A 26,825-nucleotide genomic window follows, 5' to 3' on the forward strand; every position below is an offset into this window, starting at 1 on the left:
TGTTCGTGTGTGTGTGTTGGTGTGTGTGTGTTGGTGTGTGTATGTGTGTTGGTGTGTGTGTTGGTGTGTGTGTGGGTGTTGGTGAGTGTGTTGGTGTGCGTGTGTGCACAAAACATATATACACTGGTGCGCGTGTATAATCGTGTGCGGTGGTAGTTGCTGCAAGTGTATTGGTATGCGTGTGTTCGTGTGTGTGTGTTGGTGTGCGTGTGTTCGTGTGTGTGTGTTGGTGTGTGTGTTCGTGTGTGTGTTGGTGTGTGTGTGTGTTGGTGTGTGTGTTCGTGTGTTGGTGCGTGTGTTGGTGTTCGTGTGTGTTGGTGTGTGTGTGTTGGTGTGTGTGTTGGTGTGAGTGTTGGTGAGTGTATGTTGGTGTGTGTGGTGGTGGTGTGTGTGTGGGTGTGTGTGTGTGTTCGTGTGTGGGTGTGTGTCTGTGTTGGTATGTGTGTTGGTGTGTGTTGGTGTGTGTGTGTGTTGGTGTGTGTGTGTTGGTGTATGTGTGTGTTGGTGTGTGTGTGTCGGTATGTGTGTGTGTTGGTGTGTGTGTGTTGGTGTGTGGGTGTCGGTAAAAACAACCCCCTACCTCCCCGTGGTGCCGGACGGCAACGCTGTCGTGGGCAGTGCAGTGGGGGGAGGGCCAATTGAGATTGACCATTCCACTCATGGCGTTTGTAACCACCACAGCGGCCAAATGGGGGCTCTGGACGGGTGCGAGGGGCTGGTAACCCCTCCACCTTCAATTAATTACCACTAAACCACGACTGAAACGTTTAATTAATAAGCTTGTGCCGGAGGCCCCTGGGGAACAGGCGTCTATGACGTCTCCTGGCCAAACACCTTTTGTGCGGAGCCAGGAGACTGAATCTTTACCATTGGGGCTCCTCCAGAAACGACAAAAAACCACTTCGTGTGGCCACGTGGAATGTTCGAACGCTTACTGCGGAGGAGAGGGTACCACTCCTCTGTTGGGAGCTGGACCGGTACCGCCTGGATCTCTGTGGTATTCAGGAGGTCCGGTGGACTGGTCCTGGCTCCTGCCACCATGAAGGGTGGACAGTCCTCTACTCGGGGCAGGAGACTGCCAAACAACAGGGTGTGGCTCTTCTTCTGAACAAAATAATGAAGGGGGCGTGGGAGCGTGGCGGTGAGGTGTGGGAAGCTGTCAGCCCCAGGCTACTTTTGGCTCGCCTTCGCATGAACCGGAGGCGAGGAATGGTGGTCGTGGTTACTTATGCCCCCCAACGAAGACGAACATCCGTGGAGGGATGCAGGCAAGGCCGATGAGTTAGATGCCTTCTATGACCTCCTGTCACAGGTGCTGGCTAAAGTGGCCCCTCGGGAAAGAGTCATCATGTTGGGTGACTTCAATTCCCGAGTTGGTCATGATGCTGGAACCTGGTCTGGAGTGATTGGAGGTGATGGGCCAGATCAGCTCAATAACAACGGTAGGAGGCTGGTAGATTTTTGTGCAGCCCATGGGCTTCTGATTACCAACATGCTGTTCTGGTATCGGCACATCCACACAACATCATGGATGCATGACGGGTCCAAGCAAGAACATCTGCTGGACTACATAGTGATGGAACAGCGGATGCGGGCCCATGTCCTTGACACCAGGACCTACCGTGGAGCTGATCTGCCCACGGACCATCGACTAGTCATCTGTAAGATGCGCCTGCCATTCTTCCGCTCCGGTGGTGGGTGTACACCCAGGACCCCATTCAAACCCATCGTGGCATGGTCTCAGTTATCTGATGAAAGTTGCAAGCGAGAATTTCATCATCGCTTGCGGCTGGGGTTGGCATCGTCCCCCACGCCTCCTGATGTCGAGGGGAAATGGGCGAGGTTCAGGACTGTGACTCATGCAGCTGCAATGGCTGCTTTGGGTACACAGTTCAGACCTCCCCAGAGACCCTCGCTGACAGAGGAGGTGTTCAGGCTGGCTGAAAATAAGCGGCAGGCCCACTCTAATCGTCTACAGCATCCCACGTCAGAGAATGAGGAGGCTTACCGCAGCCTTCGCTCGGAGGTTTGGAGAGCTGTGAGGCGCTGCAAGGATGGTTGGTGGTTGCGGATTGCTGAGGAGATGGAGTATGCCTCAATGGCTTGCGATCACAAATCGCTCTTTAATTCCATCCAAAAAGTAACCTGCAGCGCCACACCTATTACCATCATTAGGGGAAAGAACTGTGATCCAATCTCCGACCCCCAGGAACAGGTTTGCAGATTTGCTGAGCATTTCTGTGAGCTCCTGGGGGAGGGGAAATCCCTCAGCCTGGAAAACATCATGGGACAAAGTGGAGATGATCCTGCTGAGGCTGCGGTGCCTCAAATATTGGAAGATGGAGTCACCCCCTGTGAGTGGCTGGCTGAGGTGCCATCTGTTGAGGAAGTACTGAAGGTGATCCAGAGCCTGAGACCAGCAAAGGCACCGGGCAGAGATGATCTCCCAAGCGAAATGATGAGGGAGGGTGGCGTTTGTGCACAGACTGCCCTACATGACATCATAACAACAGTCTGGACCACTGGATGTGTTCCACAGGAATGGAAGGATGCCCTGGTGGTCCCCTCTTTAAGAAAGGGGACCGCACAGACTGTCACAACTACAGGGGCATCTCACTCCTCAGTAGACCGGGAAAGGTCCTGGCAAGGATTATTCAACATCGCCTTACCAGGCACGCTGAGGAGAGGCTTGCAAAGCCCCAATGCGGTTTCAGGAAAGGGCGGTCCTGCACAGATGCCATATTTTCTGTCCGTCTGCTACAGTAGAGGTATAGGGAATTCCAAGAAGACCTACATCTCTGCTTTATTGACCTGGTCAAGGCCTATGATACCATCAGTAGGCCTGGGCTCTGGGTTGTTCTTTGTGCTCTCAGAGTCCCTGACCCGCTGCTCACAATTAATAAGGACCTTCATGATGGTGAGCGGGCCCGGGTAAAACTACGTGGCCGGGAGTCAGAGCCATTCCCTGTTCACTTTGGGGTGCGACTGGGATGTCCTCTGGCTCCCACATTATTTAACATCTATTTCGACCACGTAGCTGTACCGGAGGAATTTCTATCTTCTACAGATACAATGAGAGGCTGATCGATGCCCGGGTGCGGAACAAGGGATGGCTCCCTATTGCTCAACCACGTTATGTATGCCGATGATCTGGTACAGAGGAGGAGTTGGAGGCGCTGCTGCTGAACCTGGAACTTGCCACCAAGAGGTGGGGCCTTACCATCATTCCCACCAAAACTAAGCACCTGCCTGGGTATTTTGCACCATCGGACACTCCACCACCACAACTCCCAATGCAGCGGCGTGTGGGTGCGCAAAAAATGCGGTGGCTATCCCCCTCCTCAAACCTCCTCCCTCTCCCTCCTCCACCCCCTCCTCGCCCTCCTTCTCCTCCCTCTGTCTCCTTCTCCTTCCATTTATTCCTCTTCATAGTTTTTAAGCATTCTTTATCATCCTTTATAATCCTTTATAATCGAACCCACGACCTCCTGTACACCAGGCGAGGTAGTTAACATCTCTTAGCCACCGTAATGATGATGATGATGAGAGAGAGAGAGAGACACACACACAGACTCCAAATATACAGCATCAGGCGTCGTCAGGGTCGGGATCAAACCCACGACCGCCTGTATACCAGGCGAGGAAGTTAACATCTCTTAGCCACCGTAATGATGATGATGAGAGAGAGAGAGAGACACACACAGACTCCAAATATACAGCATCAGGCGTCGTCAGGGTCGGGATCAAACCCACGACCGCCTGTATACCAGGCGAGGTAGTTAACATCTCATAGCCACCACGAATCTCAGTACCACCACCACCACCTACCACCACCACCAACCAGCACCACCACCAACCAACCACCACCATCCATCACCACCAACCACAACCAGCACCACCAACCAACAACCAACAACCACAACCACCACCACCACCAACAAAGCACCACCCACCTTATCCAGGGCCTGCATCTCCTTGGAGGGCGCTTGCTCCATCTTAAAGATGCCGAGCCCTCGCCGGAGGTCGTTCTCCTCCAGCTTGAGGCCGTTGAGCTGCCCGCGCAGGTTGCACACCTGGCCCAGAGCGTCGCCGCAGGACACCGCGCTGCTGAAGGGACCTGCGGCCCAACAGGAGCGGTGAGCCGCGCGCTTGCCGGGACCGGCGCTTGCCGGGACCGGCGCTTGCCGGGACCGGCGCTTGCCGGGACCGGCGCTTGCCGGGACCGGCGCTTGCCGGGACCGGCGATTGCTGCGTCGTCGGCGGCCGCACGTAGCCGGCCGTGGGTGATTAATTTATCGGAGCGGGAAGGACAAGAATCTTGTGGGTGTCTGTGTGGGTCTCTGTGTGAGGCTGTGGGTCTCTGTGTGTATAGTCTGTGGGTCTCTGTGTGAGTCTGTGGGTCTCTTTGTACAGAGACTGTGGGTGTCTGTGTACAGAGTCTGTGGGTCTATGTGTACAGAGTCTGTGGGTCTCTGTGCACAGAGTCTGTGGGTCTCTGTGTGAGTCTGTGGGTCTCTGTGTGAGTCTGTGGGTCTCTGTGTGAGTCTGTGGGTCTCTATGTGAGTCTGTGGGTCTCTGTGTGAGTCTGTGGGTCTCTGTGTACAGAGTCTATGGGTCTCTGTGCGAGTCTGTGGGTCTCTGTGTGAGTCTGTGGGTCTCTGTGTACAGAGTCTGTGGGTCTCTGTGTGGGTCTATGGGTCTCTGTGTGTATAGTCTGTGGGTCTCTGTGTGTATAGTCTGTGGGTCTCTGTGTGAGTCTCTGGGTCTCTATGTACAGAGACTGTGGGTGTCTGTGTACAGAGTCTGTGGGTGTCTGTGTACAGAGTCTGTGGGTCTCTGTGTGAGTCTGTGGGTCTCTGTGTGAGTCTGTGGATCTCTATGTACAGAGACTGTGGGTGTCTGTATACAGAGTCTATGGGTCTCTGTGTGAGTCTGTGGGTCTCTGTGTGTAGAGTCTGTGGGTCTCTGTGTGTCTGTGGGTCTCTATGTACAGAGTCTGTGGGTGTCTGTGTACAGAGTCTGTGGGTCTCTGTGTATAGAGTCTGTGGGTCTCTGTGTGTAGAGTCTGTGGGTCTCCGTGTGTCTGTGGGTCTCTATGTACAGAGTCTGTGGGTGTCTGTGTACAGAGTCTGTGGGTCTCTGTGTATAGAGTCTGTGGGTCTCTGTGTATAGAGTCTGTGGGTCTCTGTGTGAGGCAGTGGGTCTCTGGGTGAGTCTGTGGGTCTCCGTGTGCCTGTGGGTCTCTGTGTGGGTCTATGGGTCTCTGTGTGAGTCTGTGGGTCTCTGTGTGAGTCTGTGGGTCTCTGTGTGTCTGTGGGTCTCTGTGTGAGTCTGTGGGTCTCTGTGTGAGTCAATGGCTCTCTGTGTGAGTCAGTGGGTCTCTGTGTGAGTCTGTGGCTCTCTGTATGAGTCTGTAGGTCTCCGTGTGAGTCTATGGGTATCGATATACATGTGTATGTTGAACTTCTTTGGCACCATACGTAGCCAACCGTGCTAATCAGAGGTGCGGGGGAAGGACAACAAACTAAACACAAAATGAGTTCTAAAGAAATTAGTTTTCAATTTAGAATAGTGGTGTAGTGTGCCACGTGGTGTTTTGTGTAGTATATAGCAGTGTATAGTGTAGTGTAGAGTCTAGTTTATAGTAGTGTAGCGTATAGTCGTATATTGTGTAGTGTATAGGGTAGTGTATAATGTAATGTTTAGTAGTGTATAGTGTAGTGTATAGTGTAGTGTATGGTAGTGTATAGTAGTGTATAGTGTATGTATAGTAGTGTAGTGTATAGGGTAGTGTGTAGTAGTGTATAGTTGTAATGTATAGTAGTGTAGTGTATAGTAGTGTAATGTATAGTAGTGTAGTGTATAGTGTAGCGTACAGTCGTATATTGTGTAGTGTATAGTGTAGTGTATAGTGTAGTGTATAGTGTAGTGTATAGTGTAGTGTATAGTAGTGTATAGTAGTGTATAGTGTAGTGTATGGTAGTGTACAGTGTAGTGTATAGTAGTATATAGTGTAGTGTATGGTAGTGTACAGTGTAGTGTATAGTAGTGTATAGTGTAGTGTAAAGTGTAGTGTATACTAGTCTATAGTGTAGTGTATAGTAGTGTAGTGTATAGTGCACTGTATAGTGTAGTGTATAGTGTAGTGTATAGTAGTGTATATTGTAGTGTATAGTAGTATAGTGTACAGTGTAGTGTATAGTAGTGTACAGTGTAATTCATAGTAGTGTAGTGTATAGTGTAGTGTATAGTAGTGTAGTGTATAGAAGTGTAGAGTGTAATGTATAGTAGTGTAGTGTATAGTAGTGTAGTGTGTAATAGTGTAGTGTATAGTAGTGTAGTGTATAGTAGTGTAGTGTATAGTGTAGTGTATAGTAGTGTAGTGTATAGTGTAGTGTATAGTAGTGTAGTGGATAGTGTAGTGTATAGTAGTGTAGTGTATAGTGTAGTGTATAGTAGTGTAGTGTATAGTGTAGTGTATAGTAGTGTAGTGTATAGTGTAGTGTATAGTGTCGTGTATAGTGTAGTGTATAGTAGTGTAGTGTATAGTGTAGTGTATAGTAGTGTAGTGTATAGTGTAGTGTATAGTAGTGTAGTGTATAGTGTAGTGTATAGTAGTGTAGTGTATAGTAGTGTAGTGTATAGTGTAGTGTATAGTAGTGTAGTGTATAGTAGTGTATAGTAGTGTAGTGTATAGTGTAGTGTATAGTAGTGTAGTGTATAGTGTAGTGTATAGTAGTGTAGTGTATAGTGTAGTGTATAGTAGTGTAGTGTGTAGTGTAGTGTATAGTAGTGTAGTGTATAGTGTAGTGTATAGTGTAGTGTATAGTAGTGTAGTGTATAGTGTAGTGTATAGTAGTGTAGTGTATAGTGTAGTGTATAGTAGTGTAGTGTGTATGCTGAACTTCTTTCGCACCGCAAGCCGCAACCACTTCAAACATCACCGCCGTCGCCACCACCACCACCACCACAACCACCACCACCACCGCCACCACCACAACCACCACCACCACCACCACCACCACCGCCGTCGCCACCACCACCACCACCGCCATGGCCACCACAACCACCACCACCACCACCGCAGGTGATGCGCACCGTGTGTGTGGAAGTCGTCCACCAGGCTCTGCACCCTCCTCTTGAACTCGTCGGCCGAGTGGAGGAGTCCCGAGCGGAAGTGCTCCTTTCGCCTCCTCAGCATTGCCTCGCTGTCCAGCAAGCACTGCTGGAAGGACAGATGCTGGGCCGTCAGCGACTCCAGCATCCGGGACACCTGGGGGAGAGAGACACAGAGACAGAGAGACAGAGAGAGAGAGAGACAGAGGGAGAGAGAGACAGAGGGAGAGAGGTCAGGTTTGGTGGTGGAAGAAGTGGAATCGCTGTCCAGAAAGCACTGCTGGAAGGACAGATGCTGGGTCGTCAGGGACTCCAGCATTCGGGACACCTGGGGGAGAGAGACACACAGAGAGAGAGAGACAGAGACAGAGACACAGAGAGAGAGACAGAGAGAGAGGTCAGGTTTGGTGGTGGAAGAAGTGGAATCGCTGACCAGAAAGCACCGCTGGAAGCACAGATGCTGGGCCGTCAGGGACTTCAGCATTCCGGAACACTTGGGGGAGAGCGACACAGAGAGACACAGAGAGAGAGACAGAGAGAGAGACAGAGAGAGACACAGAGGGAGAGAGACAGAGAGAGAAAGAGAGAGACAGAGAGAGAGACAGAGAGAGACAGAGAGAGAGAGAGACAGAGAAACACAGAGAGACACAGAGATAAACAGAGAGAGAGACAGAGAGAGAGAGACAGAGAGACAGAGAGCGACACAGAGAGAGAGACAGAGAGAGAGACAGAGAGACAGAGACAGAGAGAGAGACAGAGAGAGACAGAGAAATACAGAGAGAGAGACACAGAGAGACAGAGATAAACAGAGAGAGAGAGACAGAGAGACACAGAGACACAGAGAGAGACAGAGAGAGACAGAGACACAGAGAGACACACAGAGAGACAGAGAGAGATAGACAAGCTATACGGTTTGTCTTTGTCCACACACATACAAAACAAAGATTCCCCGTATAGCCTTAACAGACTGCTGGGGCAAGTGCTGTTAGTAGCGAGTAGCAGCACCTATGTAGGCCGGCACTGTGGCACACGAAGGGGTGGGTGGCCAGCACAACGTCGGACCGCCTTTGTCTCCCCAGTGACGATGTTAACAACTACACTACTCCGCTACACCAGCTACTCATTTGAGGCTGAGTCGACCTAGAGGAGGCTCAGGACCGGTTCAGATAATCGTCACCGGTGTTGGCCGTGAGCGAGAATCGAACTCGGGTCGCCGGGTTCATAGCGCAGCGTAGCGCTAACCGCTACACTACCGCGCACACACACACACGCACACACACACGGGTACACGCACACACACACGGGTACACACACACACGGGTACACACAGACACACACACAGGTACACACACACACGGGTACAGACAGACACTAACACACACACAGGTGCACACGGGTACACACACACGCACGCACACACGCACACACACGGGTACAGACAGACACTAACACACACAGGTACACACGGGTACACACGCACACACACGGGTACACACAGACACACACACACAGGTACACACACACACGGGTATAGACAGACACTCACACACAGGTACACACGGGTACATACACACACACACAGGTACACACACACACGGGTACAGACAGACACTCACACACACAGGTACACACGGGTACACACGCACACACACGGGTACACACAGACACACACACACAGGTACACACACACACGGGTATAGACAGACACTCACACACAGGTACACACGGGTACATACACACACACACAGGTACACACACACACGGGTACAGACAGACACTCACACACACAGGTACACACGGGTACACACACACACTCACACACAGGTACACACACACAAACTCACGTACGCTCGTGTTCACGTGTTAAACACACACACGGTTACACTCACACACTCACGCACACGGTTACACACACACACTCACGCATGCGGTTACACTCACACACTCACGCACGCGGTTACATTCGCGGTTACACTCACACACTCACGCACGCGGTTACATTCACACACTCACGCACACGGTTACACACACACACTCACGCACACGGTTACACACACACACACTCACGCACGCGGTTACACTCACACACACACGCACACGGTTACACACACACACTCACGCACAACACGTGTTCACGTGCAAGTGAAGGCGCGTGCACTGATTGGGGTCGCTCAACTCGAACCATCACCGCCGCATTCATTAACGCCGGATGCGCGCACGTGTGAATGATTGTGTGCCAGTGCGTGTGTGTGAATTATCGCGTGCCAGTACGCGTGTGTGTGTGTGAATGATTGTGTGCCAGTGCGTGTGTGTGTGAATTATCGCGTGCCAGTGCGCGTGTGTGTGTGTGAATGATTGTGTGCCAGTGTGTGCGTGTGTGTGTGAATGATTGTGTGCCAGTGCGTGTGTGTGTGTGAATTATCGCGTGCCAGTACGCGTGTGTGTGTGTGAATGATTGTGTGCCAGTGCGTGTGTGTGTGAATTATCGCGTGCCAGTGCGCGTGTGTGTGAATGATTGTGTGCCAGTGTGTGTCTGTGTGAATGATTATGTGCCAGTGCGCGTGTGTGTGAATGATTGTGTGCCAGTGCGCGCGTGTGTGTGAATGATTGTGTGCCAGTGTGTGTGTGTGTGAATGATTGTGTGCCAGTGCGTGTGTGTGTGAATGATTGTGTGCCAGTGCGCGTGTGTGTGTGAATTATCGCGTGCCAGTGCGTGTGTGTGTGTGTGAATGATTGTGTGCCAGTGTGTGTGTGTGAATTATCGTGTGCCAGTGCGTGTGTGTGTGAATGATTGTGTGCCAGTGCGTGTGTGTGTGAATGGTTGTGTGTGTGTGTGAATGATTGTGTGCCAGTGCGTGTGTGTGTGTGTGAATGATTGTGTGCCAGTGCGTGTGTGTGTGTGTGAATGATTGTGTGCCAGTGCGTGTGTGCCTCCCTGCCTGTGTGCCTCCCTCCCTCCCTGCCTCCCTACCTCCCTACCTCCCTGCCTACCTCACTGCCTACCTCACTGCCTACCTCGCTGCATCCCTACCTCCACCCCCCTTCACCCCACCCCAGCTACTCCACCCCCCTCCACCCCCCCCCCGCACCCCCTCTACCCCCTGGGGGTCTCGACGGAGCCTGCGGTGATTGCCTCCGAGGAGAGAGAAGAGAGAGAGGGGGGGGAGGCAGAGAGATTTCTAAATAAATAAATAGAACATCAACCAGCATGGCGAAGGCAAAGATCCCCCGTATATCCTCACCAGACTGTCGGGGCAAGTGCTGTTAGTAGCGAGTAGCAGCTACCTATGAAGGTAGACACAGACAAAGGTCCCCCGTATAGCCTCAACAGACTGTTGGGACAAGTGCTGTTAGTAGCGAGTAGCAGCAGCACCTATGAAGGTAGACACAGACAAAGATCCCCCGTATAGCCTCAACAGATTGCTGTTGAGTGCGAATAGCGAGCGCGCTAACCGCTGCACCACCATTCCCCGCCACGAATGAGTTTTCAATCTACGTGAGTCTGTGGGTCTCTGCGTGCGTCTGTGGGTCTCAGTGTGAGTCTGTGGGTCTCTGTGTGCGTCTGTGGGTCTCTGTGTGTCTGTGGGTCTCTGTGTGCGTCTGTGGGTCTCTGTGTGAGTCTGTGGGTCTCTGCGTGCGTCTGTGGGTCTCAGTGTGAGTCTGTGGGTCTCTGTGTGCGTCTGTGGGTCTCTGTGTGCATCTGTGGGTCTCTGTGTGTCTGTGGGTCTCTGTGTGAGTCTATGCGTCTCTGTGTGAGTCTGTGGGTCTCTGCGTGCGTCTGTGGGTCTCAGTGTGAGTCTGTGGGTCTCTGTGTGCGTCTGTGGGTCTCTGTGTGCATCTGTGGGTCTCTGTGTGTCTGTGGGTCTCTGTGTGAGTCTATGCGTCTCTGTGTGAGTCTGTGGGTCTCTGTGTGAGTCTATGCGTCTCTGTGTGAGTCTGTGGGTCTCTGTGTGAGTCTGGGGGTCTCTGTGTGCGTCTGTGGGTCTCTGTGTGAGTCTATGCGTTTCTGTGTGAGTCTATGGGTCTCTGTGTGAGTCTGTGGGTCTCTGTGTGAGTCTGGGGGTCTCTGTGTGCGTCTGTGGGTCTCTGTGTGAGTCTGTGGGTCTCTGTGTGAGTCTATGCGTCTCTGTGTGAGTCTGTGGGTCTCTGTGTGTGTCTGTGGGTCTCTGTGTGAGTCTGTGGGTCTCTGTGTGAGTCTGTGGGTCTCTGTGTGAGTCTGTGGGTCTCTGCGTGAGTCTGTGGGTCTCTGCGTGAGTCTGTGGGTCTCTGTTGAGCTATCATTTGTGATAGCGAGGTTGTTTCTGAAAAATAGCTACACAACTCTGTGTGCCGCTCCACAATTATTGTGGTTAATGCAGACATGATTCCTTGTAAAAGGTTTCAGTTTGGTGTTTTAACAACTGAACACAGCTGTTTTATTGCCAGATAAAAGGGGGGAAAAACATATTATCATAAATAGTTTAAGTTGAGTTTATTTGCAAGACACACAAATAACACACACACGGGCACACGTGCCAAAGGCAAAGATCCCCCGTGTAGCCTCTAACAGGCTGTAGGGGCAAGTGCTGTTAGTGGTAGCAGCACCAGCAGCAGTTATGAACACACAAAGACAAAGTTCCCCCGTGTAGCCTCTAACAGACTGTAGGGGCAAGTGCTATTAGCGAGCACCTATGAAGGCCGTCACGGCACACGAGGGGGTGGGTGGCCAGCACCACGCCCGACCGCCTTTGTCTCCACAGTGGCGATGTTTACACACCGCACCAGGTACTCATTTCAGGCTGAGTCGACCTAGGGAAGGCCCAGGACCGGTTCAGGTAATCGTCACTGGGTGTTGGCCGTAAGCGGGAATCGAACCCGGGTCGCCGGGTTCATAGCGCACACAGACACACACACACAGACACACACACAGACACGCACACAGACACACACTGACACACACACAGACACACACACAGACACACACTGACACACACACAGACACACACACAGACACACACAGACACACACACAGACACACACAGACACACACACAGACACGCACACAGACACACACTGACACACACACAGACACACACAGACACACACACAGACACACACAGACACACACACAGACACACACAGACACACACACAGACACGCACACAGACACACACTGACACAGACACACACACTCCACAAGAGGGATTGGCACCCTGACCTTCAAGCTCCGTGGCCGTGATGGGCAAGTGACACAGAGAGACACACGGGGAGGGCCCGGGGTAGCCCTCCCCCCCCTCCCTCACTCCATCCACGCCTCCCTCCCTCCCTCACTCCCTGCCTCACTCACTCCCTCCCTCACTCCCTCACTCACTCCCTCACTCACTCCCTCACTCACTCACTCCCTCCCTCCCTTCCTCACTCACTCCCTCACTCACTCACTCACTCCCTCACTCCCTCCCTCACTCCCTCACTCACTCCCTCACTCCCTCACTCACTCACTCACTCCCTCACTCACTCACTCCCTCACTCACTCCCTCACTCCCTCACTCACTCCCTCCTCACTCCCTCACTCCCTCACTCACTCCCTCACTCCCTCACTCACTCCCTCACTCCCTCACTCACTCCCTCACTCACTCCCTCACTCACTCCCTCACTCACCCCCTCACTCCCTCACTCACTCACTCCCTCACTCACTCCCTCACTCACTCACTCACTCCCTCACTCACTCACGCCCTCACTCCCTCACTCACTCCCTCACTCCCTCACTCACTCCCTCCCTCACTCCCTCACTCACTCCCTCACTCACTCCCTCACTCACTCACTCACTCCCTCCCTCCCTTCCTCACTCACTCCCTCACTCACTCACTCACTCCCTCACTCCCTCCCTCACTCCCTCACTCACTCCCTCACTCCCTCACTCACTCACTCACTCCCTCACTCACTCACTCACTCCCTCACTCACTCCCTCACTCCCTCACTCACTCCCTCACTCACTCCCTCACTCACTCCCTCACTCCCTCACTCACTCCCTCACTCCCTCACTCACTCCCTCACTCACTCCCTCACTCACTCCCTCACTCACCCCCTCACTCCCTCACTCACTCACTCCCTCACTCACTCCCTCACTCACTCACTCACTCCCTCACTCACTCACGCCCTCACTCCCTCACTCACTCCCTCACTCCCTCACTCACTCCCTCACTCCCTCACTCACTCACTCCCTCACTCACCCCCTCACTCCCTCCCTCACTCACTCACTCCCTCACTCACTCCCTCACTCACCCCCTCACTCCCTCACTCACTCACGCCCTCACTCCCTCACTCACTCACTCCCTCACTCACTCCCTCCCTCATTCCCTCCCTCACTCACTCCACGCCTCCCTCCCCCTCCCTCCCTCACACCTCCCTCAATCCCCCCACGCCGCCCTCTCTCCTCCCTCCCTCCCCTCCCTCCCCTCCCTCTCCTCCCCTCCCCTCTCTCCCTCTCCCAGCCCTCACCCATGAGAAGGGAGCGGGGCGAGGCTGCCTTGCGGGAGGAGCCTCAGCCGCGGGTCAATCGTCTGAAATCAGCAAGTGGCCGTCCACGCGCGACCGACAAAGCCCTTCAAATATTTACCCGGGGCTAAACTCTCCGTCCGCTGGGTGTTTGGTTGGTTAGGGGGAGTGGGGGGTAGCCGAGGGAGGGGAAGGGGGGCTAAGTGGAAGGAGGGGGGGGGTATTGACTCATAACACTCTCTCCTCCGTCTTGTGCTCTGTGCAAACAATGAAACAAGCACAAGAGCGACTTGACTCGCAGGCCCGAGGTTTGAGTTTAAATGTAAAGAGAGAGAGAGAGAAAAAACCACCCTCCAATAGGTTTGTCGACCGTGGGCGCGAAACGGTCGGCGGATAAGGAGATGTTGACTACCTCGCCTGGTACGCAGGAGGTAGCGGGTTCGATCCCGCGACCCTGACGATGCCTGCTGCTGCTGCTGTATATTTAGAGTCTGCGTCTCTCTCTCTCTCATGATCATCATCATCATCAAAGTGGCTAGGAGATGTTGACTACCTCGCCTGGTACGCAGGAGGTAGCGGGTTCGATCCCGCGACCCTGACGATGCCTGCTGCTGCTGTATATTTGGAGTCTGCGTGTCTCTCTCTCATCATCATCATCAAAGTGGCTAGGAGATGTTGACGACCTCGCCTGGTACGCAAAGGAGGTCGCGGGTTCGATCCCTTGACCCTGACGATGCCTGCTGCTGCTGCTGTATATTTGGAGTCTGCGTGTCTCTCTCTCATCATCATCATCAAAGTGGCTAGGAGATGTTGACTACCTCGCCTGGTACGCAGGAGGTAGCGGGTTCGATCCCGTGACCCTGACGATGCCTGCTGCTGCTGCTGTCTATTTGGAGTCTGCGTGTCTCTCTCTCTCTCTCATCATCATCATCATCAAAGTGGCTAGGAGATGTTGACTACCTCGCCTGGTACGCTGGAGGTCGCGGGTTCGATCCCGCGACCCTGACGATGCCTGCTGCTGCTGTATATTTGGAGTCTGCGTGTCTCTCTCTCTCTCATCATCATCATCATCAAAGTGGCTAGGAGATGTTGACTACCTCGCCTGGTACGCAAAGGAGGTCGAGGGTTCGATCCCTTGACCCTGACGATGCCTGCTGCTGCTGCTGCTGTATATTTGGAGTCTGCGTGTCTCTCTCTCATCATCATCAAAGTGGCTAGGAGATGTTGACTACTTCGCCTGGTACGCAGGAGGTCGCGGGTTCGATCCCTTGACCCTGACGATGCCTGCTGCTGCTGCTGCTGTATATTTGGAGTCTGCGTCTCTCTCTCTCTCTCTCGCCCCGTGGTCTCGTGGATGTCTCTCCACGTTCACAAATCGACGTCACGCGTTCAGAGTCATTTAGCCGGACTGCTATTCACGTACCAGGCGATCACAACGTTGACGGCGGGAAAACCTCCCACGTGGTTTAAGCTGTCGTTTTGTTGATAGCCGGGGTCAGCTTCTGACAATAAAATAAAATGAGAGAGAGAGAGAGAGCGCGAGAACGCTTCACAGCAGCTTACCCGCTAAACATAAAATCCAATGACTACTCGATTCTCACGGTGAAATCACGTCGATAGAAAAATCAATCGATCGCGACGTTTAGGAACCCAACACAAGCTAAACGTCATCAGGTGCAACGAACGTAGCGGGAGAAGAACTGCGTTAGGAGTTCCAAACGTCGTCATTAATTTTCTACCTCCTACGTGATGACTTTACCCAAAGAAACCAAAGCGCAGGGTTTTCCTGCATGTCAACGAAAGCCTTCAAAGCAAGATAAGATCATTCTAGATTTAAAGCTTTCGTGACTGCGAGGATCCATACTCTTTGGTTCTATTCGGTAAAGTCACGTAGGTAAAAAAAAATAAAACAACAAAAAATCACGACGTTTCGGCCACAACACAAGCGGCCTTCATCAGGTGAAGAGATCAGGCTGTCTCGAGGACACTCCAGCGCTGTCCTCGAGACAGCCTGATCCCTTCACCTGATGAAGGCCGCTTGTGTTGTGGCCGAAACGTCGTGATTTTTTGTTGCTTCATTTTTTACCTACGAGACTTTACCGAATATAACCAAAAAGTAAAGATAAGATAAATTGTTTAAGCAGTTTTATTTTTATTTTTTGGTTCTTTCGGTAAAGTCACGTAGAATGAGAATAAAATAATAAATTGATAAAATAAAATAACACAATAATATTCTCACTTGTTTTATTTTATCAATTTATTATTTTATTCTCATTCTACGTGGTGACTTTACCGAAAGAACCAAAGAAGATGAATCATTGCAGTCACGAAAGCTTTAAATCGAAGTTTTATTTTTATTTTTTTTCAAACTCACGCTTTCCCCCCACGCCAACCAACATCGACCGGGGGTCCTCGCGTCAAAAATACGCGCCAATTAATTATCGGTAGAGATTGTTAATTGGGGGGAAAAAATGCAAATAAAACGAAGAAGAACCCCCCACCCCACACACACACACACACACCTCACAGCCCAATCTTCGCGCGCGAGCCGTAGCCCGACTGTTTTGCGACCACGTGGGAGGAGGGCTTTCGCGCAAATGTGTAAAAAAAAAATGTGTCGTTAAAAACCGCCCACCACCCGACGCAGCCCACTAGCAAGGGTTGCGTCACGTGAACCGAACGTGGCCGATTCGTCACTAGCACAGCTATCACCGGTTGCGTGTGGTAGAGCCAAGCCACGACGTCTTACAAATCTGAGTGCGGCGTTTCGCCAGCGGTCACGACTCGCTTCGCGACCGCCGCGTCTCCCGCGGCCGAACAACAGCCGGCGGGCCGAGCGAACGAGTGGGTGGATGAGCGAGCGGACGAGTGGGTGGATGAGCGAGCGAACGAGTGGGTGGATGAGCGAGCGAACGAGTGGGTGGATGAGCGAGCGAACGAGTGGGTGGATGAGCGAGCGGACGAGTGGGTGGATGAGCGAGCGAACGAGTGGGTGGATGAGCGAGCGAACGAGTGGGTGGATGAGCGAGCGGACGAGTGGGTGGATGAGCGAGCGAACGAGTGGGTGGATGAGCGAGCGAACGAGTGGGTGGATGAGCGAGCGAACGAGTGGGTGGATGAGCGAGCGAACGAGTGGGTGGATGAGCGAGCGGACGAGTGGGTGGATGAGCGAGCGAACGAGTGGGTGGATGAGCGAGCGAACGAGTGGGTGGATGAGCGAGCGAACGAGTGGGTGGATGAGCGAGCGAACGAGTGGGTGGATGAGCGAGCGAACGAGTGGGTGGATGAGCGAATGAACGAGTGGGTGGATGAGCGAGCGAACGAGTGGGTGGATGAGCGAGCGAACGAGTGGGTGGATGAGCGAGTGAACGAGTGGGTGGATGAGCGAGCGAACGAGCGGGTGGATGAGCGAGTGACCGGGCGACCGGGGCGAGCGGGCGAGTGAGTGGACGAGTGAGTGAACAGGTGAGTGAGCGGACGAGTGGGTGGATGAGGGAGCGAGCGGGCGAGTGGGTGGACGAGTGAGTGAGCAGGTGAGTGAGCGGGCGAGCGGCTGGATGAGCGAGCGAACGAGTGGGTGGAAGAGCGAGTGACCGGGCGACCGGGGCGAGCGGGCGAGTGAGTGGACGAGTAAGTGAGCAGGTGAGGGAGCGGGCGAGTGGGTGGATGGGCGAGCGAGCGGGCTAGAGGGTGGACGAGTGAGTGAGCAGGTGCGTGAGCGGACGAGTGGGTGGATGAGCGAGCGAGCGGGCGAGTGGGTGGACGAGTGAGTGAGCAGGTGAGCGAGCGGGCGAGCGGCTGGATGAGCGAGCGAGCGGGCGAGCGGGTGGACGAGTGAGTGAGCAGGTGAGGGAGCGGACGAGTGGGTGGATGAGCGAGCGGGCGAGTGAGTGGACGAGTGAGTGAGCAGGTGAGGGAGCGGGCGAGTGGGTGGATGAGTGAGAGGGCGAGGGAGTGGACGAGTGAGTGAGCAGGTGAGCGAGCGGGCGAGCGGCTGGTTGAGCGAGCGAGCGGGCGAGCGGGTGGACGAGTGAGTGAGCAGGTGAGGGAGCGGGCGAGTGGGTGGATGAGCGAGCGGGCGAGTGGGTGGACGAGTGAGTGAGCAGGCGAGGGAGCGGGCGAGCGGGTGGTTGAGCGAGCGACTGGGCTCGCTCGCCTGCGATCAGCCGCGCCCAGACCCCGACCTCGAACTCGGCAGGTTTGGGGTCTGTGGTCCTCGTCACACGTGAGTGAGTGAGTGAATGTTTGTCCACTCAGAGTCTCCATGGGCTGTGAATGCCGATGGGAAGTGTTTTGTTGTCAGACCCCCGCGACCTCCGATTCGCCACGGTCGGCTACACGGGGCGCGCGAAATAAGTTCAACACACACACACAGAGTGGCATAGAGACACACAGACTCGCATAGAGACCCACAGATTCGCACAGAGACACACAGACTCACTCAGACACCCGAAGACTCACACAGAGACCCACAGACTCACATAGACATCCACAGACTCACACAGACATCCACAGACTCACACAGACATCCACAGCCTCACACATATAGACCAACAGACTCACACAGAGACCCACAGACCCACACAGACACCCACAGACTCACACAGAGACCCACAGACTCACACAGACACCCACAGACTCACATAGACACCCAAAGGCTCACACAGACACCCACAGACTCACACAGACACCCACAGACTCACACAGAGACCCACAGACTCACACAGACATCCACAGACTCACACAGAGACCCACAGACTCACACAGACACCCACAGACTCACACAGACACCCAAAGGCTCACACAGACACCCACAGACTCACACAGACACCCACAGACTCACACAGAGACCCACAGACTCACACAGACATCCACAGACTCACACAGACACCCACAGACTCACACAGAGACCCACAGACTCACACAGACACCCAAAGACTCACACAGAGACCCACAGACTCACACAGAGACCAACAGACTCACACAGACACCCAAAGACTCACACAGACACTCACAGACTCACACAGAGACCAACAGACTCACACAGACACCCACAGACTCACACAGAGACCCACAGACTCACACAGACATCCACAGACTCACACAGAGACCCACAGACTCACAAAGGCACCCACAGACTCACACAGACACCCAAAGACTCACACAGACACCCACAGACTCACACAGACACCCACAGACTCACACAGACACCCAAAGACTCACACAGACACCCACAGACTCACACAGACACCCACAGACTCACACAGACACCCACAGACTCACACAGACACCCAAAGACTCACACAGACACCCAAAGACTCACACAGAGACCCACAGACTCACACAGACACCCACAGACTCACGTAGATTGAACACGCATTTCTTTATAACCGCTATGCGTGTTTAGTTTATCAATCCTTGCTTCCTCGCACTTCCGATGGCCACGTTCTGTTACGTAGGGCGCGATAGAAGTGGGACACGCGCACACAGACGTAACTCACTGTCGGCCGGAGGACTGAAATTGCTTCCATTAGTTAACATCCAGCCCAGCCACCAAAGACAAAGATCCCCCGTGTAGCCTGTAACATACTGTTGGGGCAAGTGCTGTTAGCGAGTAGCAGCACCTATGAAGGCTACCGGCACTGTGGCACACGAGGGGGTGGGTGGACACGGCCCCTACCACCACCACCATCACCCACCCACCACCACCATCCACCCACCACCACCACCAGTGTGTGGAGAGTGCGTGAGGGTGAGTGTGTGTGTGTGAGTGTGTGTCGGTGAGTGTGAATGGAGTGTGTGGGTGAGTTTGTGTGTCGGTGTGTGAGTGAGTGAGTGGAATGTGTGGGTGAGTGTGTGTGTGTCGGTGAGTGTGTGTGTGTGAGTGGAATGTGTGGGTGAGTGTGTGTGTGGGTGAGTGTGTGGGTTGAGTGAGTGTGTGAGTGAAGTGTGTGGGTGAGTGTGTGTGTGTCAGTGAGTGTGGGGAGCGGTAGTGTAGTGGTTAGCGCTACGCTGCGCTATGAACCCGGCGACCCGGGTTCGATTCACGCTCACAGCTAACACCGGTGACGATTATCTGAACCGGTCCTGGGCCTTCACTAGGTCGTCTCAGCCTCAAATGAGTACCTGGTGCGATGTGTAAACATCGTCACTGGGGAGACAAAGGAGGTCGGGCGTGGTGCTGGCCACCCACCCCCTCGTGTGCCGTTCCGGCCTTCATAGGTGCTCGCTAACAGCACTTGCCCCTACAGTCTGCTAAGGCTATACGGGGGATCTTTGTCTATGTCGGTGAGTGTGTGTGTGAGTGGATTGTGTGTGTGTGTCGGTGAGTGTGTGTGTGAGTGGAGTGAGTGTGTGTGTGTGGGGAGCGGTAGTGTAGTAGTGGTTAGCGCTACGCTGCGCTACGAACCTGGTGACCCGAGTTCGATTCCCGCTCACGGCCAACACCGGTGACGATTACCTGAACCGGTCCTGGGCCTCCCCTAGGTCGACTCAGCCTCAAATGAGTACCTGGTGCGTTGTGTGCACACCGTTACTGGGGAGACGAAGGCGGCCGGGCGTGGTGCTGGCCACCCACCACCTCGTGTGCCGTTCTGGCCTTCATAGGTGCTCGCTAACAGCACTTGCCCCTACAGTCTGTTAAGGCTACACGGGGATCTTTGTCTGTGCCTTGATCTGGACACACACACACCAAAACTAAGCACAAGCCTGGTTATGTTGTGCCACCAAACACTCCACCCACTCAGCTCCCCCCATTGATGGAGCAGTAGCGGAAAGAGTGGAGAGTTTCCCATACCTGGGCAGTGTGCTCATGACCAGCTCCTGTTTGACAGCAGAGGTCTCACCCCGAATCAATATCTTTTCATCGGCTGCGTAACGCTGTGTGGAAGCGACCTGGTCTGTCGCTCCGCACGAAGCTTCGGGTCTTCTCGGCCACGGTCATTCCCTCCCTTCTCTACGCTTGCGAAACGTGGACCCCCCTAATGGAACATCTTTGCCGGTTAGAAACATTCAGGCTGGCCTGCCTACGATCAATCCTGGGTTTAACCAGCAGGCTGGATTTTGTGAGGGGCTCACAAATCCTTGAAAGATCTGGACATCAAAGTCCCATCGGTGAGCTCCTCCGGCAGGCAAGGCTGCGTTGGCTGGGTTCATGTAGCCCGCATGCCCAGCTACCGCATGCCGAAACAGCTTTTGTTAGACCAGATAGAGGGGACTAAACGGGCGCGGCACGGGCTAGAGAAGAGATGGAGTGATGTGGTACAAGAGGACGTGGAGCTGAGTGGACTTGCCGATGACTGGTACCAGCGGTATCAAGATCGGCCTCTGTGGAGATGGCTCGTGAAGGACGCTACTGGGCAGTCGGAGGCAGTCGCCCTCCAACAACAACGAAGGGCGGAGGAGCAACAATCACAACAACGAGCGGAGCGCCGGGTGGCTAAAGCACAGTAGGGGGCAAAGGTGGTGCATCGGCCACTCATTTCAGTCAGTCGACCCGTGGCACTTGGGTCTGCCCCATGACCTCCTGCCAGCGGGCGTTCGACATTTCACGTGGCCTCAAGGTGTACATGGCCTGGCACAAGCGTCGTGGTGACGTCACCGCCACTTAGTGGCGAATGGCGGTTGTTGTTGTTGTGAGTGTGAGTCTATGTGTGTGTGAGTCTGTGTGAGAGTGTGAGTCTGTGAGTGTGTGAGTCTGAGTCTGTGTGTGAGTGAGCGTGGGAGTGTGTGTGAGAGTCTGTGAGTGTGTGAGTCTGGGTCTGTGTGTGAGTGTGAGTCTATGGGTGAGCGTGTCTGTGAGTCTCAGTGTGTGTGTGAGTCTGTGTGGGATAGTGTGTGTGTGGGAGTGTGTGAATCTGAGTCTGTGTCTGAGCCTGTGTGTGAGTGTGTGAGTACGAGTCTGTGCGCGCGTGTGTGTGTGTGTGTGCGCGTCTGTGCGTATGTGAATGTGGGAGCCTCTGTGTGTCGAGTGTGTGAGCAAGGCACCTGCTACTGAGCACATTAAGGGGACGCTTTGATGGCGTGCGGTGTTAATGAACTTCAGGCAACACTCGGCGTGGTGAGAGCTCCACGCTCGGCTGAGCTTGCAACAAAGCCAAAGGCCTCCCGTGTAGCCTGTGAAGGACTGTCGGGGCAAGTGCTGTGGGCTGGCTACCACCGACGAAGGCCGGCACTGTGGCACACGTGGGGGTCCCGGTACGCCCGGCCGCCTTTGTCTCCCCGAGTGGCGATGATTGCTACGCAATCGCAACAGGTAGTCATTTGAGGCTGAGTCGACCTAGGGGACGGGTGATGTCCCAGGTACTCGGTTCAGATAATCGTCGTCGGTGATGGTGGCCGTGAGCGGGAATCGAACTCTGGTCGCCAGGTTCGTAGCGCAGTGCGCTAACCTTTATACTACACTACACACTAAACTATATACTACACTACTATATACTACTTACTATGCACTACAATACTCTACACTACTATACACTACACTACTATACACTGACACTACTATACACTACACTACTATACACTAACACTACTATACATTACACTACTATAGACTACACTACTATACACGACACTATACACTACCCTATACACTACATTACTAAACACTACACTATACACTACACTACTATACACTACAATACTCTACACTACTATACACTACTACACACTACACTATACACTACATTACTAAACACTACACTATACACTACACTATACACTACACTACTATACACTACACTACTATACACTACACTATACACTACACTACTATACACTACACTACTATACACTACAATACTCTACACTACTATACACTACACTACTACACACTACACTACTATACACTACACTATACACTACATTACTAAACACTACACTATACACTAGTGTACACTACACGAACCACTAAATTTTGGGCGAGCCGGTCACCGCATCATCATCATCATGCCGCTGATTCTGCGGCCGTCTGGAACGCTCTGATATCAGGAAAAACCTGGCAGCTGTGATGGCACTTTTACATAATCGTCATCATCATCATCATCCAGATGAACAAACTCATTTATTTACAACTGCTGCTCGTCGTTGTTGTTGTTGTTGTGTTCAGTTTATCGTCCTTCCCCTGGCACCTCCGATTGGCTACGTACGGTGCGAAAGAAGTTCAACACACACACACACAGACAAAGGTGCCCCGTATAGCCTGTTAGGGGCAAGTGCTGTTTAGCGAGCAGCAGCAGCAGCAGCAGCTATGAAGACGAACCAAATACAACTCACTCAGTCAGTCGCCCTGTCAGATTCCGCTGCTGATTCTGCGGCCGTCTGGAACGCTCTTCCCCTTCCGATATCGGGAGGGCCCTGGGATGCGTGATGGCACCTTCACATCATCGTCATCGTCTAGATTCACAAACTCGTTTCTTTACAGCTGCTAGTTTGCCGTCTTTCCCCGTCCCTCCGGCACCACCGATCAACTACGTACGGTGCGACAGAAGTTCAACACACAGACAAAGGTGCCCCGTATAGCCTGCTAGGGGCAAGTGCTGTTTAGCGAGTAGCAAGCAGTAGCAGCAGCAGCAAAGACGAACCACGTACAACTCACACTCACTCACTCAGCCGCCCTGTCAGATGCCGCTGATGCTTCAGCGGCCGTCTGGAACGCTCTTCCCCAGTCCGATGTTGGCGCGGTCGGCTACGTACGGTGCGAGGAAAATATAAAGAACGAACTATACACACACACACACGACTCCCTCCCTCTAGTCCCCTACTCTCTGTCTGCTCTCTCTTTTTTTGTTTGTTTACGATCAGAGGAAACGAGAAGATGCTCGGTGTAGTCGGCACTTTGCTCCGTTCATCATTTCGTTTTTTTGTTTTTATGCTTTGCTTTATGTAACCCCCCAACATTTTTAAATGAAAGACCCAATTTTGTTTTCCTTTTTTCCTTCCCCTTCCCTCTCTCTCTGCCCCCCCTCTCTCTCTACCCCCTCTCCGCCCCCCCTCTCTCTCTGCCCCCTCTCTTCCTACTCCATTTGGCTCTCTCTCGCTCTCTCTTTTTTCTTTATAACTACGACAAGTGCTGCATCTGCACGCAGCCCTTCCCACAGTCAAAACGGCCTCCGACGGGGTAGCTCACAATCTGCATGCACAGAGCTCTCTACCGTCATCTGCCACCGAGCACACGGCCCTCCTCCAGCGCCCACTGCTCCTTGAAGGCCGGCACGGCGTGTCTCTCTCTCTTCCCGTGTCTCTCTCTCCCCGTGTCTCTCTCTCTCCCCGTGTCTCTCTCCCCGTGTCTCTCTCTCCCCGTGTCTCTCTCTCCGTGTCACTCTCGCTCCCCGTGTCTCTCTCTCGCCGTGTCTCTCTCTCCCCGTGTCTCTCTCTCCCCGTGTCTCTCTCTCCGTGTCACTCTCGCTCCCCGTGTCTCTCTCTCCCCGTGTCTCTCTCTCCTCGTGTCTCTCTCTCCCCGTGTCTCTCTCTCCGTGTCACTCTCGCTCCCCGTGTCTCTCTCTCCCCGTGTCTCTCTCTCCCCGTGTCTCTCTCTCTCCCCGTGTCTCTCTCTCCGTGTCACCCTCGCTCCCCGTGTCTCTCTCTCCCCGTGTCTCTCTCTCCGTGTCACTCTCGCTCCCCGTGTCTCTCTCTCGCCGTGTCTCTCTCTCCCCGTGTCTCTCTCTCCCCGTCTCTCTCCCCGTGTCACCCTCGCTCCCCGTGTTTCTCTCTCCCCGTGTCACCCTCGCTCCCCGTGTCTCTCTCTCGCCGTGTCTCTCTCTCTCCGTGTCACTCTCGCTCCCCGTGTCTCTCTCTCCCTGTGTCTCTCTCTCCCCGTGTCTCTCTCTCCCCGTGTCACTCTCGCTCCCCGTGTCTCTCTCTCTCCCCGTGTCTCCCTCTCCCCGTGTCTCTCTCTCCCCGTGTCACTCTCGCTCCCCGTGTCTCTCTCTCTCTCCCCGTGTCTCTCTCTCCCCGTGTCTCTCTCTCCCCGTGTCTCTCTCTCTCCGTGTCACTCTCGCTCCCCGTGTCTCTCTCTCCCCGTGTCACTCTCGCTCCCCGTGTCTCTCTCTCCCCGTGTCTCTCTCTCCCCGTGTCTCTCTCTCCGTGTCACTCTCGCTCCCCGTGTCTCTCTCTCCGTGTCACTCTCGCTCCCCGTGTCTCTCTCTCCCCGTGTCTCTCGCTCCCCGTGTCTCTCTCTCCCCGTGTCTCTCTCTCCCCGTGTCACTCTCGCTCCCCGTGTCTCTCGCTCCCCGTGTCTCTCTCTCTCCCCGTGTCTCTCTCTCTCCCCTCTCTCTACTCCCTCTCTCCCTACTCCATGTCTATGTTCCCCCTGTTTTCTATGTAATTTTGTTTTTTTTGCTACGACAAGTGCTGCATCTCCACCCAGCCCTTCTCTCGATCTCCCTCTACCCACTGACGGCTGCTCTGTGCTGCTTTCGGTGTTCAGAGGTTTTGCTCAAGGCGCGGCTCCGGCTGGAGCACGCCACGTGACACACACACAACGTGCCGGTGATGTGCAGCGCGTCTCCACTTCGAACGCTGGGGGACCGGACAAGCCCCTCTCTCTTGCTCTCTCTTTCTGTCTGGCTCGCTCTGTCACTCTCGCTCTCTCCCGCTCTCTCTCGCTCTCTCTCTAAGCCCTCTGTACCAGCGTGGACGGCACCACCCCACGTGTTCACCTTCTGAAGCGCTCGCTCGTCACCGTGGCGCGCGCGAAGACCACCACCACCACGTGACTTTTCTATCGTGTCGTGCGCGGTGCTTTTTAGCGCCACAGCGCGTGGTTTTGTAGCGTTTATTTTCAGTTGTGTTGCTGGTGACTTTGTGTGTTTCATATCGAAATCGCCTCCAGTGCTTTTGCTGCTGGCGGCAATAAAAGTTGTTTAAAAGTCAAAAGTCTTCTTAATCTCTCTCTCTCTCTCCCTATGCTCTCTGTCTCTTCTCCATATCTCTCTTGACGCTTTCTCCCCCCCTCCCTCTCATCTCTCTCACTCCTCTCCCACCCCTCTCCCCCCCTTCTCCCTCCCCTCTCCCCCTTCTCTCACCCCCCCTCTTCCCTCTCTCTCCCTCCTATCCCCCCTCTCTCTCCCCCCCTCTCTCTCCCCCCCCCTCTCTCACCCCCCTCTCCCACCCCCTCTCTCTCACCCCCCCTCTCTCACCCCCCTCTCCCCCCTCTCTCTCCCCCCCTCTCTCTCTCCCCCCCCCTCTCAACCCCCTCTCCCCCCTCTCTCTCCCCTCTCTCACCCCCCCTCTCTCACCCCCCCTCTCTCACCCCCCTCTCCCCCCTCTCTCTCTCTCCCCCCTCTCCCCCCTCTCTCTCCCACCTCTCTCCCCCTCTCTCCCCCCCCACCTCTCTCACCCCTCTCCTTCTCTCTCTTCCACTCTCTCACCTCTCTCTCTCTACGCTCGAGGCCACTAACTGGCTGGGTCCTCACCTGATGCATGTCCACGGCTGCCAGACATCTCACACAGCCAAGCCGCGTGGGTGTGGGAGTCAGAAAACCTGTGAGCGCGTGTGTGAGTGTGTGTGCGCGTGAGTGTACGTGAGTATGTGTGTATGTGTGTGTGAGTGTGTGCTTTCGGAGTCCCTGACCCTCTGCTCACGCTCATTAAGGAGCTTCATGATGGTGAGCGGGCCCGGGTAAAACTACGTGGCCGGGAGTCAGAGCCATTCCCTGTACACCTTGGGGTGCGACAGGGATGTCCTCTGGCTCCCACATTATTTAATATCTATTTTGACCACGTAGTTCGTGAAGCCTTCAATAGCTGTACCGGGGTAATTTCCATTTGGTGCAGATACAGTGGGAGGCTGATCGATGCCCGGGTGCGGTCAAGGGATGGCTCCCTATTGCTCAACCACGTTATGTATGCCGATGATTTGGTAATAGCTGCTCATTCAAAGGAGGAGTTGGAGACGCTGCTCCTGAGACTGGAGCGTGCCACTAAGAGATGGGGCCTTACCATCAGCCCCACCAAAACTAAGCACCTGCCTGGGTATTTTATACCATCGGACACTCCACCTCTACAACTCCCAATTGGTGATAGGGCAGTTGAGGAGAGAGTGGAGAGTTTCCCATACCTGGGCAGTGTGCTCATGACCGGCTCCGGTTTCGCAGCAGAGGTCTCACTCCGAATCAGTCGAGCGGCAATATCTTTTCATTGGTTGCGTAACGCTGTGTGGAAGCTACCTGGTCTGTCGCTCCACACGAAGCTTCGGGTTTTCTCGGCCACGGTCATTCCCTTCCTTCTCTACGCTT

General features: G+C 53.9%; 1 protein-coding gene across 1 annotated transcript in view; it reads right to left on the reverse strand.

Annotated features, from left to right (window-relative positions):
- The window catches only part of LOC142906575 (dynein axonemal heavy chain 2-like), a 304,317-nt gene that overhangs the window by 64,946 nt on the left and 212,546 nt on the right, over positions 1-26,825 (reverse strand). Inside the window, exons 7-8 of the mRNA XM_076054707.1 lie at positions 7,099-7,273; positions 3,954-4,117 (exon numbers count right to left, since the gene is read on the reverse strand). Of these exons, the coding sequence (XP_075910822.1) occupies positions 3,954-4,117; positions 7,099-7,273 (339 nt within the window). The remainder of the gene's footprint in view (positions 1-3,953; positions 4,118-7,098; positions 7,274-26,825) is intronic.

This window comes from Petromyzon marinus, chromosome 67 (genome assembly GCF_048934315.1).
Source record: "Petromyzon marinus isolate PM22_M1 ecotype Great Lakes invasive population chromosome 67, UKy_Petmar_22M1.pri1.0, whole genome shotgun sequence".
NCBI lineage: Eukaryota > Metazoa > Chordata > Hyperoartia > Petromyzontiformes > Petromyzontidae > Petromyzon > Petromyzon marinus.